Raw genomic sequence first — 18,215 nt, forward strand, 5'->3', positions numbered from 1 at the left:
AAAACGACATAATGCAAAATGCTGCAAAGTAAACCACTGAGTGATAGTAAAAATGATTTGCTTGCAGGAAACCTGTCTACCCAAAAATCAGAGCCCAGATCCTTCAGTCCTTAATCTGAGCAAAATGATGCTCAGTTGTTTTGGTTGCAAGCACTGAAGGGGGAATTTTTAAATGCCCGCAAAAAACTTTTTCTGCCAATAACTTTTAACCAAAACCAAATAGTTTTGATTTTTTTTTTACTAAGCCTAAATATTAGACTTAAACTACCTACTGCTGGTGTTGAATTAACATAATGTGCTTTAAAATGTCTGTGGGGGAAAGAGGGAAGGATATTAAATGTGTTTTAATATTATTTTAAAGGTTTTGGGTGGCAGATCCCCATGCTAAGTATTGCATTTTCTCTCTTTCTCACCCAAATCCTTTTTATGCTAAGGATTTTAGAATACCGAACAAAAGTGGTTCTGGGTCTCTTGTTTCCAGTATTTGTCACTTTACTCATTTATTACAGTGCAATAAATAGAACCCTACTCAGTAGTTTCAATATTACTCGGGTCACCACCACACTTATGCTGTAAAACATGACACTATTTGTGAGCAAGGGTAGGCAAAAAAAAGTAGCACTTGAGAAAGTCGTCGTCTTTTTTTTTTTAAACAAGGGTTTGGATTTTGGTAAAAGAAAGTGTGTAAACGTATTCAGTACCATGAGTACATCCAACACTTGCAGCTTAACGAGCACAAAATGTACCAAAGAGTAATGCAATGTCACATGGTTTAACAAATTAAATCTTTAACATATATAGAGGGTAGCATACTAATCAATATTTTGATGCGTCTGTGTTGGGGGTAGAGGTGATTTATGTCCTGATTTACTGATGGAGAATACACCTCTTAACTCATATTCTGCCACACATACTCTCCTCAACTTTTCAGGGGAAAACTTCTATGTGGAAACTATAATAAATAAAACCATGGTTGCCTGTTTATGTATTTCTAAAGTTCTGAGTAAGAATGTATATATTACACAATGAATGCACCCTGGGACAAATTTATTATAGATATATATGTCATAAGGCCCCTCACATTCACTTTTGTTTTCATCTACCCCTAGTGCTGCACACCTGTGGCTCACTGGCAAAGTACTCACTTGACTAATACGTGGGAAAGCTACTTACTTGTACTTTTGTATCCTTCAAATGAGGTTTTTTTAAATAATTAGTTTCATTCTTTACATGGTCTGTTAGATGTATTAAACTATATTTCATGAGTACATAAAAACTCATTTTGCTCTTTTGTTAAATTAGATGACAATAAACATACTGCAAAAGTAGAAAACAGAAGTTACAGTACATAAAGTAAGGTGCCTTACTGCAATTGTTATGTTTTAGGATTTTTTAAACAGATATTTTAGCAGCAATTCTTAAATGTTTATGTAATCCAGCTGTTACACAGCCTCAAGAGCTAAATTCTTTGTTTAGCACCATGCTTGCACTTGGTGAAGCTTTTCATGCTTTTTGGTATTTAATGTTAAAAAAGAGATTTAACCCTCAAGAATAACGACACAATTAAATAAAAATTTTTTATATAATTTATGTAGGCTCCAGAATGCAGAGTCATACACATGTACATTAACTTCATTAATGTAAGTAGTCCTACTGAATTCAGTGGGACTACTATGAGTGTTAAGTTGTGCCATGTTTTCAGGTTCAGGGCCCTAGACAGTAAGTATTTATAATACAGTATACAACATCAACATTCATTTTTGTAACACCTTTAACTTTCCTGGTATTAAAGAGACTGTCTTGTACAATATTTGTTTCAGTGTAACGATGTCCTTAGATATAGAGGAGTGAGAAAAAAATTATGATCAACATGAAAAGTGCAATATTACAGCATGTCATCTTTGGGGATCACCAAGTCCAGCATGAGACTTGCTAGAAAACACCTCTAATCTAGTTGTGCTACTGAAATAACTATCAAAGAAACATGACACTTTGAACATTTTGTGCTGAAGAAAAGAAAAGTTACATTGAATTTTTAAAAAGAAAACAGGCATCAGTGGTTACACAGGCCTGTGACTAATAGATGTCCTAACTGATGGCCAAGGAAAGATCAATCATATTTTAATAGTTAACTTATGAAATATTTAGAGAAAATATGCCCAATATAGTACCATGTAGCATATTAATTTAAACTGTCATATTGAAATAACAACTTTTTTGGTATACTGTAATGATCTCAAACTAATATATGAACACCTCTTGCAGATGGACTATATACTACAGAGGCCTTCAAAAGCAGTTCAAATCCTAATATTTAAAGGGCCATTGTTAATTTAAAAATAACAGCTGGTCATATTCAAGCCTTGGCCTTTGTTACAGTCTCTAGACTTCAGGGGCAAGGAGACCTCAATGTCCTCATTCAGAAGTACCTGAGTTTAGAAAGGGTTGGGGTGAAAGAAGAAAGAGACAGAAAGGGTCTGGCACTGACCTTCACATTTTCATGAAACTCCAGAAATTCTAGTTTTGGGGGTCAGTTTGTTCTGTTTTTATTTTAATAAAGTTTTAACTCTTTCGGCCATTCTTTATACATGCATGTGTGTTTACAACCTCCATTCAAGCTTACCCACAGCAGTTCTGCTATTTGTAATTGCTTGAAAACGTGGATAGCACAAGGTCAGTCTTTCTTTCTTTAAGCCAGCCAGAGCATTTTTTATAAATGTAATTTTAATGAAGTGCAAAGCTACAGATGTTGCAAAAACATATTCTTTAAAAAATTTCCTTGACAGCATGCCTCAGACTCCCTTCCCAGCAGAACGATAACTCTTCCTTGCCAACAAAGCCATTCTAATTTTATCTGACTGTATTTCTGCCATTCCCAGTTGGAAAATTGTAGAGGATGTTGGCAAAAAAATAATCCAACTAAACTCACTCTGTCTGCACCTCTTGTTGTTAGGTTATGCGAAAATTTAAACTCTACCCTCATGGGTTTAGATTGTGTATTATTTGCAGATAATAGCAACAAACCATACCTATATGCCTTATGTAAACATAGCATTATATCAGTAATACATTTTGTTCCTTTCTCAGAATGGTAGTTGACAGTAAGAGTACAGTACTTGTAACTATATAGTCTCTAGCTGTCTGTAGGTGTACTTTTAATGTTAATGTCTTTCTATGTAGATGCAAGAATTAAAAGCCTGAGTATAAACATAATAAATATATTTTGTGGTGGGCATCAACCACTTAATGCAGAGACTTGGAGTAATGGTTTAACTGAGCACAAGGCTTTTACACCCTCCATCTTTCTAAGTACCCATCCATCTGCCCAGCTGTCTGAGGGCTTGTCTAACTTGAACATTTAGTTTGTGGCAAGCTGAGCTGTGAATCTACTTCGCATTAGCCTGCCATAGATTGACTGACTGTGGACCCCGCTCATGTGCATTAACAATTTGTTAATGATTTTTGATCTAGTCCCCTTTGAAATGGGACTAAATCAAGGCACATTAACAAACTATTCATGCTATCAGCAGGGTCCACACAGACAGTTAGTCTGCAACAGGCTAATTCTGGGATAGATTCACACTCTAGCTTGCTACAAACTGAATGTTTGTGTATGTAAGCCCTGAGGGTTTTCAGTAGTTCCCTACCATAAGGTCCTATTCCTGCAAATGGATCCATCTGACCTAGGTGGATACTTTGTACCAGCATGGACATCCATTGGCCTCAAAGGGGGTCTGTGCTGGCACAAGAGTCAACTCTTGCAGATCTAATTGCAGACTCAGGGCTTAAGTTCTCTCCATGCAACTCCTGACCAACTCCTTTAACAATGACATTCACAGCCCAAACGCTATGGACAGACAAAGGTAGACCTCCAAAGTAACTGTTTCTATACTCTTAAGAAATCTAGTGTGTATCATATTAATTTTATTTTCCATCTCTGTGTCTTACAGTATGAGAGCCCCAGGAACATTGCTAAATATGCCATTATCACAAGCAGCAGTGAGATAATTGAGATAAAACCTTTTGGTCAAAGGGACTAGATTTCCCTATAATTCACCTGTCTAGAGTGCAAAGAAACTTGCTTAAAAGATCTGTTTCATCTTGTGACGTTTAACCCTCACCAAAGAGCGTGGAGGAAGTAAATGTTTCACATAATAAATAAATTCATACTGTACATAGTACCTCCTGTATCATGTTGAATTTCCTCAGTTTGGGGAAAGAAGACTCTGATTACACCTGTGTTGATATAAATCAGAGGTAAGTTCCGAGATGTTAGAGTGTGAGTCCTCATAGGTTGGCCAGGTGATTTGCTTTTCTCTTTTTGATTCCTTGGCAGCCTTGCTTGAAATATACTTGCAATTGCATTAAGCAAAGGGAAACATAGGACAACATCAAATGCCTGAGCAGAAAGAAGGATCTCATGAAGAAAATGAGGAGACCCATCATTGAGACCTTCAGATAACTTATGGAAAGTTCTTCGTTCGTTTCTTGATATCAACTTGTGCCGGACATTTTTTGTTACAGCCTTTGTATAAGTGAGAGAGAGAAATCCATGTTGTTGGTGTGAGCCATCTAAAAGTTTTGCAGTTGTCTGTTCCAGGAAAAAGAAATAATAATGAAAACTGCAGTAAAGAGAACAGGTTAAACATCTTAAACAGAGAATAATATTATTTCTTTATTAGCTCATCTTTTCAGGGTTTTTTTTTTTTTGGGGGGGGGGGGGGAACAGGGGCTTCTTACTTTCTCCAAACAACAAAAGAAAAGGCTTATTTAAATTTTTAGAAGGGCCATCTACCTCACAGTATGACCAAACGTTATCACAGCACAGCTCAATGTAAGCTGGAACTGCTGAATATTTTAGTGACACTAAACATTCATTTTTTTCTGTTCATCTGTGCTGTACATAAACCATTGAACACAGCCTGGTAGCTTAATATCCCTCAAATACTACTACCCAAAATATTTCTTGCACTTCAGAAAGTCAAAATTTACCAAAAAATATTTATTAAAAAATTGTGCATAAGATTAGAATTATCGATATTCCATTACCCCTTCTTCATTTTAGAGAGTTTATTATCGCTTTCATTCCCTCTGTGGGCCCAACCATCACTCTGTACCAGCGATGGCAAGATAACTTTATACTTCAAATTTCTTCTGCAGAACACCCGTAATACTAACTACCACACCCTATACACTAAATAATTCATCTCAATACTAAAAAAAACCTTTCAAAACTTATTACATTATTCTTCAGAAATTTGCAAGATTTCTTTACACAGAGGGAAAGATTTTCTAAGGCACATTTGGAAGTTAGATGCCTAACTCCCATTGGCTGTCAGAGTGTATTAGGCTCCTGACATCTGTACCTTTGAAAAATCTCCTCCAGTATCTAGATTAAACATTTATTTCTGACTGAAAATTGACCTTGAGTGAGCTACTGCAAAAGTTGAGAATTTTAAAATAAACTAATAAAACAAATTAAATAATTTTAACAATAAAGGAAAGCAAATAAAATCAAATAGGTTTTGACATAATATTATATATCATTATGATAATAGTGTTTAATCACTCAAGCATAAGTATAGCAACTGCATTTTGTAAACACAGTAGATGCTTCTTTCAACATTTTCAGATTTTATTTATTCAGAATCAATTATTAATGTATTTAAAATTTTTATAAATGTAAGTACTAACTTCTTACATAAATATAATTAGTATTTGTAATGCTGAGAAGCTGAAAGATCATATGATTAAGTGAATTGTAACCAATTAGTAAGTTAGCTTTCACTCTTATTAGAACAAATTTGAACAACTAGAATAAGTAAAAGAATGATGGACATATTCATGACAGAAAATAAATCAAATGGAACAGAACTTCCACTAACACAGAAATATTTCATATAATCTGTCATACCACTAAAGATAAAGGGTCCGTGCTGTAACCTGCTCAGGTGTCTACTCCCATTAACTTCAAAAAATACAATCATACAATGATTGTATTTTTATTAATTTTTAAAATTTTTCATTTCTGTGAATATTAGAGACTGAATACATAAGGCTTGTCTACATCAGGAAAAAGCCCACACTAGCTACTCTGTTCTAACTCCCCTCGTGGACATTTGTACAGCACACTAAGAGTATCTTTGTGCATATTGGCTTAATACACTTCAGAAGCGTACTAAGCAAAACTGCCTGAAAGCACTCTTAGGCTACGATTACACTTATGGCGGCATGCAGAGTACAAATATTGCATGACCTCCCAGCACAGGTATAAATTTCAGTGTGGATGGTGAAGCACTGCTTAGGTGAGTAAGGACACACCAGAACCTTAAGGTATGTACCCTACGTGGCTTTCCACATGCCCAAGCAGTGCCTCCCATCTCTATACTGCTATTTTTAGCAGTGTACTGTCCCACTGCCAGAACCTTTTCCTGCTGCCTCCCTCCTGCCAGAGCCTTTCCCTGCTCTGTGTAGCTACGCACTGCAGTGTGAATGCAACCTGCTTTTTACTGAGAAGTGTCACTACATGTACCCTAAACACCACCAAAAGTGTAGACATGTGTAGTGCGCAGTAAGGCACCCCAATACTTCTGGGTTTTGTGGGTCTGTCCGCTTTAACCCACAAAATCCCTGTCCTGGTTGAAGCAGCTTCTATCCCACAGGGCTCTCCGGGCTCAGCTCCCTGCTCCAGGAGTTACGACTGGGCCCCTGGCATCGCAGTATTGCTCAGGTTTGGCCTGGCCCCCCTCATGGTGGTGAGGCCAGGCCAAATTTGTGTGAGCCTGTGCGACAAGTTACAACATCACTTACTCAAATTTGGCCTGGCCACCTCAGCTTCAGGGGAGTAGGGCCAAACCTGAGCAGCACTGCGACCCCATGTACCAGGAGCCAGGTAGCAATGCTCGAAGTAGGGAGCCTAGCCAAGCCTAACAGGCATCCAGGTTAGCACATTTTGGCCCTTTATGCTTTTTTTGGTATTATTTCTAGGCCACTTTAAGTTTTGTGCTTGCTCATGACTATTAATCCAATAGGAAAAAGGTCATGCAAGAGAAACAGTTAAGTAACTTGTATTACTTGCTGGCTGAGACTACTGTAATGTTCTGAGACTTTCAAGGAATTGTGACCATATGAACGGTTTTCTGTAATTATTGTATATATTGTAAATAATATATGTGAATAAATTAGTTTAAGGCATAGCTCAGTTACATAAAGTAATTAAAGGCACTGAGAATATCATTACAGCCACCACAAACAAGATACAATATACAATAGTGGCTTTTGCGCACACATTTGGGCCTCAATCCAGCAAACACTTCCATACATGCTTATCTTTAAAGTATTTGAGCAGTCCCACTGATTTCAATGGGACTACTCACATGCCTAGGCTTACGCATGTGCTTAAGTACATCGTGCGATCAGGATCTTAGTTACTTTAAATGAGGCATTCTAGCTTTGCCACTTTACCAAATAGCAGTGGTGTAGATTTCAGAGGAAACAAAAGACACTGCTTCCCAGGCCCAAACAAAGGAATTTGACAATTGTTGCCAGAGAACAAAAAGGTAGTAAAACAAGATAATAAATATATTCAGTACAGAGACAATATAAATGACAAATAATGGGAAGAAACTAATGACATTTGAGATATTTTTTCTCCTACTTGTGTTTGTTAATGGAAGTTCTGTACTATAAGTTTTAAAAGGATTTCTTACAGGAGGAAAGAAGCCAGAGAAATTACTGAAAGGGTCCTGCTTGCTGACGGGTCGAACCAACAAGGTACGTCTGTTCAGCTTGTCAGTACAGGAAAGGAATACACCTCCGTATTGCCCCAGAGACCAACAGTCTTCCCCAAGGCTTGAGGTGATGCACAGAGAAGAGGAAAAAGACAAAAACAAAACAAAACAAAACAAAAGCCATAAGCCAAAAAAATGTAGAATTTTAAATTATGCTGAAATTTGCATAGCTCTGCACAGCTGTGAGACATAGCATGTGTCACACACACCTTCTGAAATGCCCAAATTCAAGGAAATCAAAAGAAAAACTGGTGTGAAAAATATAAATTTGAAAAACTGTAATTTATGGGAAAGGACAACCCAATCAAGAGGTCATGGAATTAAAACCTAATAGAATTCTGCACACAAAACAGACTTATCACTTGATTTTCTCGGAATTAAAAATTCAGCAAAAAGCTTTATTAGCATGGAAGAGGATGATTACAAGAACAAAAAAATTGAGAAAGGAAAACAGTATCCAATTACATTTCAAATTTAGAGTACTTGTTCATAAGCACAAAATTGGTTATGAAGTGGGAAAATTATGTTTTGTATTATAATTCTTGCAATCATTCTTCTGAACATGTCTGAGAACAAAGAAAAATTATATTGTTTAAGTTTTAGAACAGAGTTATTTTGTTAAGCATCTTATTCCACTACAAAAATCTCACCACAAGTTTTTCTTTGCATTGTAGAAATATTCCTTCAGAATGTCCTGATTGCCAGCCTTCCCCTGGCCTGGAAAACAGAATGTTCACCTTATCTGTTCTCTGCATTTGGTTTGAGTCCACAAAATTTAGTCATATATAGAGTGTACTTTGAACAGTTTATGAATTGAAACTAGATTTGACAATGCAATTATGTTAAGTGGAGTAACTTAATAACCTGATAAAACTTAAGCAAAGAAAAAAACACTACTAAGTTGGAAGGAAGCTCTGGAGAGTTTGAAGCTTCAGACTATTCAGAACAAAGAACCTCTCAAGCCTTTCACAGAACCTGTGGAAAAAGTAACTTGTTAATAGTATGAGGGCTTGGTGTATGCTGTTATATCTAAAAGCATCATGGTATAAACTGCAACAGAAGTTTCTAGAAATAAAATGTAAGGTTTGATTAATAATTGTTACAATACATTCAAACAAATATATATTTCTAATTCAGAGAAAAGAAAGAAAATTCAGAATGGATCTACTTTTCATACACACTCTGTAGTGTTTGTTCATTGTACTAAGTCTCAAATGAATTGATAACTGAATTAAGGACAGAATGAGAGGTTTACACTGAATTTCCTTCCGATTGTTCTCATGGGAGACTTTCAAAAATGCCTACGGGATTTAGGAGTACAAGTCTCTCTGTAAGTCAGTAGGACTTGTGCTCCTAAATCCCTTAGGCACTTTTGAAACATCTCACCCTAATAACAAATTTTTAAATATTTTAATGGATTATTTGTTGATTCTTCTCCCAGGGAAAGACACTAGAGAATTGTCCCATTTTCTCTTAATTACCATCTCCCACATACCTCCACAGATTCTGCTTCATGACAACTCACCATTCAGCTGATGAAGACTACATGTGTCTCCCTCAGAGCTTGTCAAAGCTACTCTACTTATTAGACTAGCACCTGCTACAATGGTAATGAACTCAGTTCCCTGCATTACAGTGCAGCTACTCCACAACAACAAAAACATCTCTTTTATTAGAAATTTCCTTCTGATGTCTTAAAAATAAACAACTTATCAAGCAGGAGACATAAAAAAACTAGACATTTACTATTTGGTAGAGTAAAACTAATCACAGTACAGTATTTGAGGTATTTTCCATTGTAAGCATTTGGACAACTCATTTAGTTCAACAAATACCAATTTTTAATGGTGCCACCCACACACAAAATGTATTTCTCCCAAAAGACTGAAATGGCTTATGTATACCTTGCTTGCAAGCAAGTCTAATTCTGGGAAATTCTGATTATCGGTGTTTACTGTTTAAAAAAAAGTATAGTTATGGCTTATTTCACTATATTCCACAATGATTTTTTAATTATAAGTCAAATGATAATTCTGTCAATGAAAAAACTGCTTTCTTTTTTCAGAATGGAATTAATCTAGCATGACTTCCAGGAATTACCTGTTTCTGTAGTGGTCAATGTTGAAGCTCTCTATTTTACATTTGACTTTGGTGTATACATCTTGCACATCTACTGAGGCGCTGAGATCTTCTAATTCACTGACAACACAAATTTCTGCAATAACCAGTGATAATTAAAATTAACATCTGTGAATTACAATCTCTAAGCTAGTGTTATAAATAAAACACTGTTCATACACTAGAAACGTGCCTGGGTCACCACAATTTGTATTTGGATCTCTAATTCCCACCCTGCAAAGTTCAGGGCTTTTCACGTAGTGAATTTTTGTTCAAACATCTCATAGACAGAAGCCAGTCACAAAACACAGATCCAGATCCAGAATCCAAATCTCTCTTAAAAATGCTGAGACTGTTTTGGTTTGGGCTCAACTCTGCTGTAAAGCATACAACAGAAAGATAAAATGTCAAAAGAACTCAGAATGGAAAAATACCAATTAATCCGATGCTACAGTGATGAATTCAGTATAAAAACCTGGATAGATTAGATAATTTGAGGCAGACCAGAGTTTAGCAGCTGTCAAAGATGTTTTGCAATCTGAATAGCCACTTCCAATGACTACAAGATGGATAACATCTCTTACCAAATCCTCCACATTTTGCTTAAATAGAAGTCAGCTATGAAATACGAATAGTTTTCTCAGAGCAACATGTCTTTCCTAGTTGTGATAATGGTGCTCCACTTAAACTGTTACAAAGATCAAGTTAATATTTGTCACTTTAGGTGTCCATTAGATATAACAGTTCGGTGGAAAAATAGCATGTGACCATGTAATTAAAGATTATCATAAGACACATGCGCAAAACTGGGTGAATTAAGGCTGCACAGGTAACTTTAATTTTGGGATTTCCTAATTGTTGAGTGCTTGACTTTGTAACCAACTTTAAAGTTCTTTTAACATTGTTTCTGTGTGTAATTATTTATATGCACAATAAATATACATGGCTTTTTACATCTAACATTTGCAGGATAGGAATTTACAATCTAAGATCCACGAGAAGAGAGACAAATATGACTAATAAATACAATAACTCCTCCTCACTTACTGCTAAATAGACTCCTCAGATTATGTAATAAAAATGGGCAAATGACATTAAAAAGGGACAGAAATTAGACTGAGACTCTGATTCTTATTAAAACATAAAAGCAACGTTAATGTTTACAAAGTAGAGTTGAGAAATTAAACCTGAGACAGTTGGTGTCAAATTTTTAAGTCATTTTTGTGCCTTGCTTGCTGTCACTGTATTTTCCAAATGGACAGCATCACAGTAAGTCACTGAAAGTAGTGATGGGTTATTTTACTTCTCAACTTCAGAAAAGAATAGCACATTATTAAGTAAAGAGTGCTTCCAGATTTCAGTATGTTACTGCACAATTATGGTTATTAAATGAATCTAGAAAAATGTACTGTTTTGAACTACTGTATTGAAACAACAGTACATCTTCCCTTCAAAATTTAGGGGAAAAAATGAATACAGGATTTTTGTTCCATACATTTTGACTTGAAAATCAATTAAAAAGAATCAGGGCCATTTACTGCGCTTGATCCATGTGAACTGCTAATATTGACATCAATGGCAATTCTGTGGACACAGAGTAGTATACAGCTTTCTCTATAGCCTAAGCCCTGGTCTACACTGGGGTGGGAGAGTGGTGGCGGGAATTGATCTAAATTATGCAACTTCAGCTACTTGAATAACATAGCTGAAGTCGACGTACTTAGATCGACTTACCGTTGTGTCTTCACCGCGGTGAGTCGACTGCTGCCACTCCCCCGTTAACTCCGCCTGTGCCTCTCGCAGCGGTGGAGTACAAGAGTCGATTTATTGCATCTAGACTAGATGCGATAAATTGATCCCTGCTGGATCAATTGCTGCCCGCCAATCTGGCGGGTAGTGTAGACATACCCTTATATACCATTAAACAGGCTAGATCGGGGTGGGCAAACTTCTTGGTCTAAGGGCCACATGTAGGTATGGAAATTGTATGGTGGGCCATGAATGCTCACGAAATTGGGGGTTGGAGGGCGAGAGGGCTCCAGCTGGAGGTGGGGGCTCTGGGGTGGAGTTGGGGGTGCAGGAGGGTGTTCCAGGCTGGGACAAACGGCGGGAGGGGTATCATGCTGGGGCAGGGGGTTGGCATGGAAGAGGTTCAGGGGGGCAGGCTCTGGGCAGCGCTTACCTCAAGCAGCTCCCAGAAACAGCGGCACGTCCCCCATCCGGCTCCTATACGGAGGTGGGACCAGGTGGCTCTGCGCGCTGCCCTGTCTGCAGGCACCGCCTCTTCAGCTCCCACTGGCTGCAGTTCCCAGCCCATGGGAGTTGCAGGGGCAATGGTTGGGGCGAGGGCAGCATGCGGAGCCCTCTGGCTGCCCCTACATGTAGGAGCCGGAGTGGGGACATGCCCTTGCTTCTGGGAGCTGTGTGGAGTGGGGCAAGACCCCAACCCCACTCCCCGGCTGGAGCACCAGAGCGGGACAAGCCCCAGACCCTGCTTCCTGGCAGGAGCTCGAGGGCCGGATTAAAACGTCTGGATGGCCAGATGTGTCCCCCAGGCCGTAGTCTGCCCACCACTGGGCTTGAGATACTCAAATTAAACAACAGCACAAAAGACACTTGATTTAGAGATGCAAGAGCATGACTGAGAGCTAGGAATTCTTGAGCAATAATCCCAGCTCTGGCAGAAACAATATTTTTAGGGCTTGGACAAGTCAGCTAACCTCTTTGCTCTGGTATCTTCATTTATAAAAAGTGTACATAATAATACTTACCTAACAACCATCAGGGTGATGGGGGTAATTTAGATAATATCAGTTGAAAATGCTTTTCATTTTCGAAGTGTATTACAAGTGCCAAGTTGTTTTTATCATCATCATCATCATGTCTACTGAATTTTCAGATTTGTTTCCTGTTAAGTTTCTGCTGTCAAATGTTCTGCTACATTTCTTTGTAAATTAACTTTAATCAGATAGATTAATTTCTTCATTTTCTAAAACAGGGCGCCAGTACATTTTGTTAACAAGGATGTCAAGTGTGCATCCTAAGAAAAATATGTACTTAAATTCATACAATAACAAGTGATTGACAAAATCTACCTGATGAGTTATTTATAAATCTTATTAGTACAAAAGTTATATTTTCCAAATAAAAAAGTTAGTAAGAAAAGTGAATTGTGTACCACCTACCATTAAATCATATTTCTATTTTCAACATAAAGTAAACTGAAACAAATTAAATTCCTTCTTATTTTTAAAATATTATAGATATTGTGTTAAATTTATGTCTGTGATGCATGGCTAGAAACGGTTAAACATTCTGCAAAATAAATAACCCTCAAAAGACATGTGGGGAGATGATGTTTGTGGTTTTGTGTATTTACATATGAGTGAGTAGGGTGGACAATGTAATCAACAGTCTCTGTCTATGCTGTATTCTTATAGTTCAGAGATCAAAAGAACATTCTAGCATTTAAACGAATTGTAAACACAGGATATCTTGGTATTCATCTCTCCTTGAAATGTACTGTGAATAGTGGAGGAACACGCAAATTGCCTTATGTTAATTCTATAGCTAAGTATCAGTGATGGACCATCTTCAAAGTCATCCTAATTACCTTTTGTTCCCTGAGGAAATCCCAACTTGTCAAAGAGGACATGAAATTGTATAAAAGATCTTTGGGCCCTGATTCTGTCATCTCAGATCTGCTCAGGCTTCATCAAGGTAAGTCTGAGTTGCAAGACTGAGGTCCCAGTTATGCTGATACGCCCTGAATATGATATTTGGACATTGGACTATAACTGATGAACTATTCTGAAAGAACTCTTTGCAGCTACGAAGCTCAGCATCTCTGCTATGAATGTGCACCTAAATGAACTGAACTCATGTCTGTATGTATACTGCTCTTTTAACTATATTCTCTCTCTGTTGTTTTTTAATAAATTTAGTTTAGTTAATAAGAATTGGCTGTAGTGTGTATTTGGGTAAGATCTGAAACATTCACGAACCTGGGAGATAATGTGTCTGATCCTTTGCGATTGGTAGAACCTTTTCTTTTATATGATAAAATAAGATTTACAGAAATGTTCATCATATTTCATGTGGGTTCCCGGATGGAGGCCTGAGGTTGGATCACTTTAAGGGAACTGTGTGGTTTGGACTTCTGAGTAACCAGTAAGGTAACAAAGAAGCTGTTTTACGCTGTCTTGGTAAATCTAAGTGGAATAGCCACCAGTTTTATGGGGATTTGTCTTCCCCATTCTTTGCAGTTCACCATAATTGACTGATCTTAGCTGGCCCTCACTGGGACCCCAGTCACAATGTCATTTAAAAATTGTGTTGATTTTTAAATGTTGATAGAAAAATGCAAAATTGTATTTAGTGGCATACAGTTGGGCACATACCATCACCAGAAAAACTTACTAAAATGTGCACACTGCTGATGCACAAACTTTTGTCCTTTATCATTTAAAATGACTAACAAACTTTTAATTCAGATTTAGTATAGTCCTATTTCTTTTGAGGATGAGCCATGTGCCAAATTAAATTTTAACAGCCACCTGTTTCTGAAGTCTCTGAGTGGGAAAAACAAGAGAATAACTTCATATGAGGAAAAAATATACTGTTTTTCATGCTTGCATAACTCCAAAGAAGTGAACAAATTGTCTTCAAACTTAAAAATCACTTTGTGATCTAAGACTAAGATGCAAAATTGCCTTTGCAATGCTCCTAATCTCTGCCAATCCAGGTGCAAAGGACAATGCTGAAGTCTGATCCCATGCATGACAGCATATTGCAGTATGCTAAAACACTGGACAAACACGTGCATCTTTTTTATAACTATCAGAGTTTTCATTTCATGAATACTTGCTTTAAATAGCAATTGGTTTTATCTTAAAATAACTACACACTTAAAGTACTAAATTAAAATAGATAATTCTATGTACCATACCTGTGCCTTTACTTCCAGGATCTGGTGCAAACAGCTTTATAGTAATTTTTGGCAACATCCATTGCATCCACAAGCTAACACGTCCACTTGATATTCCAATGTTACTTGTTGTTTGTTCCAAGGTAATAGAGTCTGAGAATGGAGAATCATCACCACCTTGTACAGAATCAGCCTAGAAAAAAGAGAAATACTAACTGAAAAGGCGCAGTGACCACCCAGATTATGTAATAATTTAGAAATATCTCACATGACTGTCTTAAAATACTATAACAGGTCATATCCATATACTGTATATAATATGCTTATATACTGATCGTTTCAGTGTGGCACTAAATTAGTATTGCGTCACTCTACTGAGTAGCACAGTTAATAAACAATAACACCTGTGCTCCTAGCGCTTACACAATAAGAATTATCTTCAGAGAAATATATGCTTACTTCATTAACCAGTACTATTCAATTAGTTAGCAACACTATAAGAAACATGGTCAAATCTACACAACTTCATACAATATGATGGATTTTTTTCAAGACAAAATATCAGTTAATTTTTAAAAAAATATTTACTTTTTAAAATGCAAAAGCACCACAGAATATGGAAGCATTGGTAACAACTCCATAATTAAGGGTGCATTGAGATTTGCTCTTAACAGAGAATTGATATTTCTGTCTTTCATCTCTTTGGACTGAAATTAGTCTCTAAATTTGGGTCAATAATTCTCCACAGGACAACTGAATTTTCTATGTATTTTCTGGACGAAGTCTTCGTTAAATTTGCAAGGGGAAAATTATACATAAGACACCCTCTCCTTTTGAATTTTTCTATTTTCATCACCCCTCTGAAGGTTCTTCTAGCTGAACTACTATGGACTGCCAAACTTCACACACACACATTCTGATAATGTCTTGGACATAAGCCATTTTTGAACATTCAAAATTAGACACATAAAAGTTAGTCCCCCTATTCAGGGAAACCTAATGGAGTTTTGCCCAGATTATATGATGAAACTGTTAAGTTCTAGCATTTGCTTCCATTTTACAAACTCTGCTAGCCTGCCTCATTACCTCTTCTCTTCACAAAAACCCTGGTGGATCAGGGCTGGCCAACAGGGAGCTCTGGGGTGGATGTGGAAAAGATAGTGTATTTGTGCATAATAGAGGGTGAAATCTGGTCTTTATGAAGGGAAGAGAGGTTTGATTAGGTCTATGAGGCAGTAGAGGAAGAAGAGATGTGAGAGTGGGGCTGTCCTTTGCAGTGGGGGCTGAAGGAGTGGATCCCAATATGTATGCACATGCAGATGGAGCTCCCCCATTGCATTTCTGTCTGCTGCCATGAGGCAGCCAAGGCAGCATTGCCTTGGGCATCTATGGTTCCTCACACTGCCATAAAAGATGTACTGGGAGACTCACGGAAGCAGAACCATGAGTAACTTGAATATATCAGTATTTTTGCACTGCTGCCATGGGGAAGACCACATAGCTGGTCAGAGTGGCAGACACAGTGACATTTGTGGACAATGTCAGCAAATGTGTCCAACTGACATGACCAATCTATAGATTAAGACCGTTGCACTCTGGACTTTTATCCTGGAACTTTTAGAAAAGCCAAAAATACTTAACTCAAAGTTATGCTAAAGAGAAAACAATTAATGTGGAGAACCTTGTTTTGAGGACTGTTGATAACTTCTGAGACTGTGTTCAAAGATGATTTGTTTACAATAGTGGTTCTCAAACTTTTGTACTGGTGACCCCTTTCACATAGCAAACCTCAGAGTGCAACCCCCCCCTTATAAATTAAAAACACTTTTAAATATATTTAACACCATTATAAATTATGGAGGCAAAGTGGTGTTTGGGGTGGAGGCTGACAGGTCATGACCCCCCATGTAATAACCTCATGACCCCCTGAGGGGTCCCAACCCCGAATTTGAGAACCCCTGGTTTACAAGATAAGATTGTTTGGGTTAAAACACTACTGGAAATAAATGCCATAACAAACTGGGTAGCTTTCCATGGACTATACAGTTATAAAAATTGCATGTATTTCCTCAGCTTGTGGTTGATTTTATTTCACTGGAGTTTCAATGCCTATTCTCTCCTTTGCTTTTCTTAAAATTTTTTTTTTAAGCTGTGGGTTTAATCGGTACAAAACTTATTGGATGTCAGGCCATGTGTTTTTTTAGGTCTAACAACATCCCTTAATGTCTTTGCCTGCTTGGCTGATGCTTTCTTAGCTGGTTCCTGCCAACAAGAAAGAAGAGGAAATTTCAACCAACAAACTAGACCTCACCTCTGATCACCTTCCAGCCTTATCTTCAATGGAGCATGGGACTTTGTCTGCCTAAGGAAATATTCAGCTTCAACTAACATCACAAAAATCCATCCATATCTGACAGTACAAGAGCCTATTCCCCCCCCCCAGCCTTTTCCTTCCTCTTCTCTGGTTGCCGCCCTATTAATATTTCCATCACTCATGAAGAAAACTTGTTACCTGCAATATTCTTGCACATTTAAGTGATTTCATTTGTCTTTTTGTAACATGTATATATAATGTCTGGCACAATATGGGATCCTTGACTGTGGCTTCTAGAATCTACAACAGTACAAACAGATAACACTAACAACCATGTGTGATTATGAAGGAGTTAAAGCCTTAAAGCATTGGACAGACCACTAACAGTTTTATTACTGTGGAAGGGTGCACACACTATCTAATTAACTCATAACCAGCACTACTTTGATGGTTATGGAGGACAGAAGTGTTAAGTAAGAGTTTTCTCCTTTTTCTTCCCCATGGCATGGGTTATATCTCCCTAATATGAAACAAAGGCAGTAAGAATATACTTGTTTTGTTTTGTATTTGCTCCTCAAAATGCTGGCTGAGAGCATAACGAGTTTCTTGTTTGGTCTGTCCTTATGATAAAAGTGCTCACCTCTGGGAAGTATTTATCTTCTGTTGCATCAGCAAACTCTGTTCCTTCCCTAAAACTGTAACGGCTTGACAGACAAGGGCACAAAGATGCGTGCTCTCTGAGAAAGAGCAAAACAAATGAAAGCCACACTGAAAAACCTGTTTGGATGATGGTTGATCAGACAGAGGGGAGCTTCTGTTCTAGACTGACCCATACTATTTCCCCCTTCTATATGGAGCATAGGACATAGGCCAAGAACCTACTCTCTCCCTATGAGATTTTGGAGGAGTATCCTAATATTCACGTGCTCCACTAAAATCAATTCCTAGATTCAGACAGGAGTGTTGCTTCTCCAAACAGCAGTTCTCATGAGCCTCAGACTAATCCCCCTGTTCTTTTCCTTACTTCTATACCCCTCTCCACACGAGGGACCTGCCCCTCTTGATC

At 37.5% G+C, this 18,215-nt stretch overlaps 1 protein-coding gene across 11 annotated transcripts in view; it reads right to left on the reverse strand.

Annotated features, from left to right (window-relative positions):
* VPS13B (vacuolar protein sorting 13 homolog B) overlaps nt 1-18,215 on the reverse strand; it is a 931,639-nt gene that overhangs the window by 314,745 nt on the left and 598,679 nt on the right. For 10 of the 11 annotated variants that reach the window (XM_077809935.1, XM_077809942.1, XM_077809940.1 and 7 more), the window contains 4 exons: nt 14,857-15,028; nt 9,891-10,005; nt 8,441-8,507; nt 4,183-4,591 (listed from right to left, as the gene is read on the reverse strand). In XM_077809935.1, the coding sequence (XP_077666061.1) occupies nt 4,183-4,591; nt 8,441-8,507; nt 9,891-10,005; nt 14,857-15,028 (763 nt within the window). Of the gene's footprint in view, nt 1-4,182; nt 4,592-7,709; nt 7,852-8,440; nt 8,508-9,890; nt 10,006-14,856; nt 15,029-18,215 lie in introns of all 11 variants that reach the window. The other variant, XM_077809948.1, reaches the window with a different exon arrangement.

This window comes from Eretmochelys imbricata, chromosome 2 (assembly GCF_965152235.1).
Source record: "Eretmochelys imbricata isolate rEreImb1 chromosome 2, rEreImb1.hap1, whole genome shotgun sequence".
In the NCBI taxonomy this organism is placed as follows: Eukaryota; Metazoa; Chordata; order Testudines; family Cheloniidae; genus Eretmochelys; species Eretmochelys imbricata.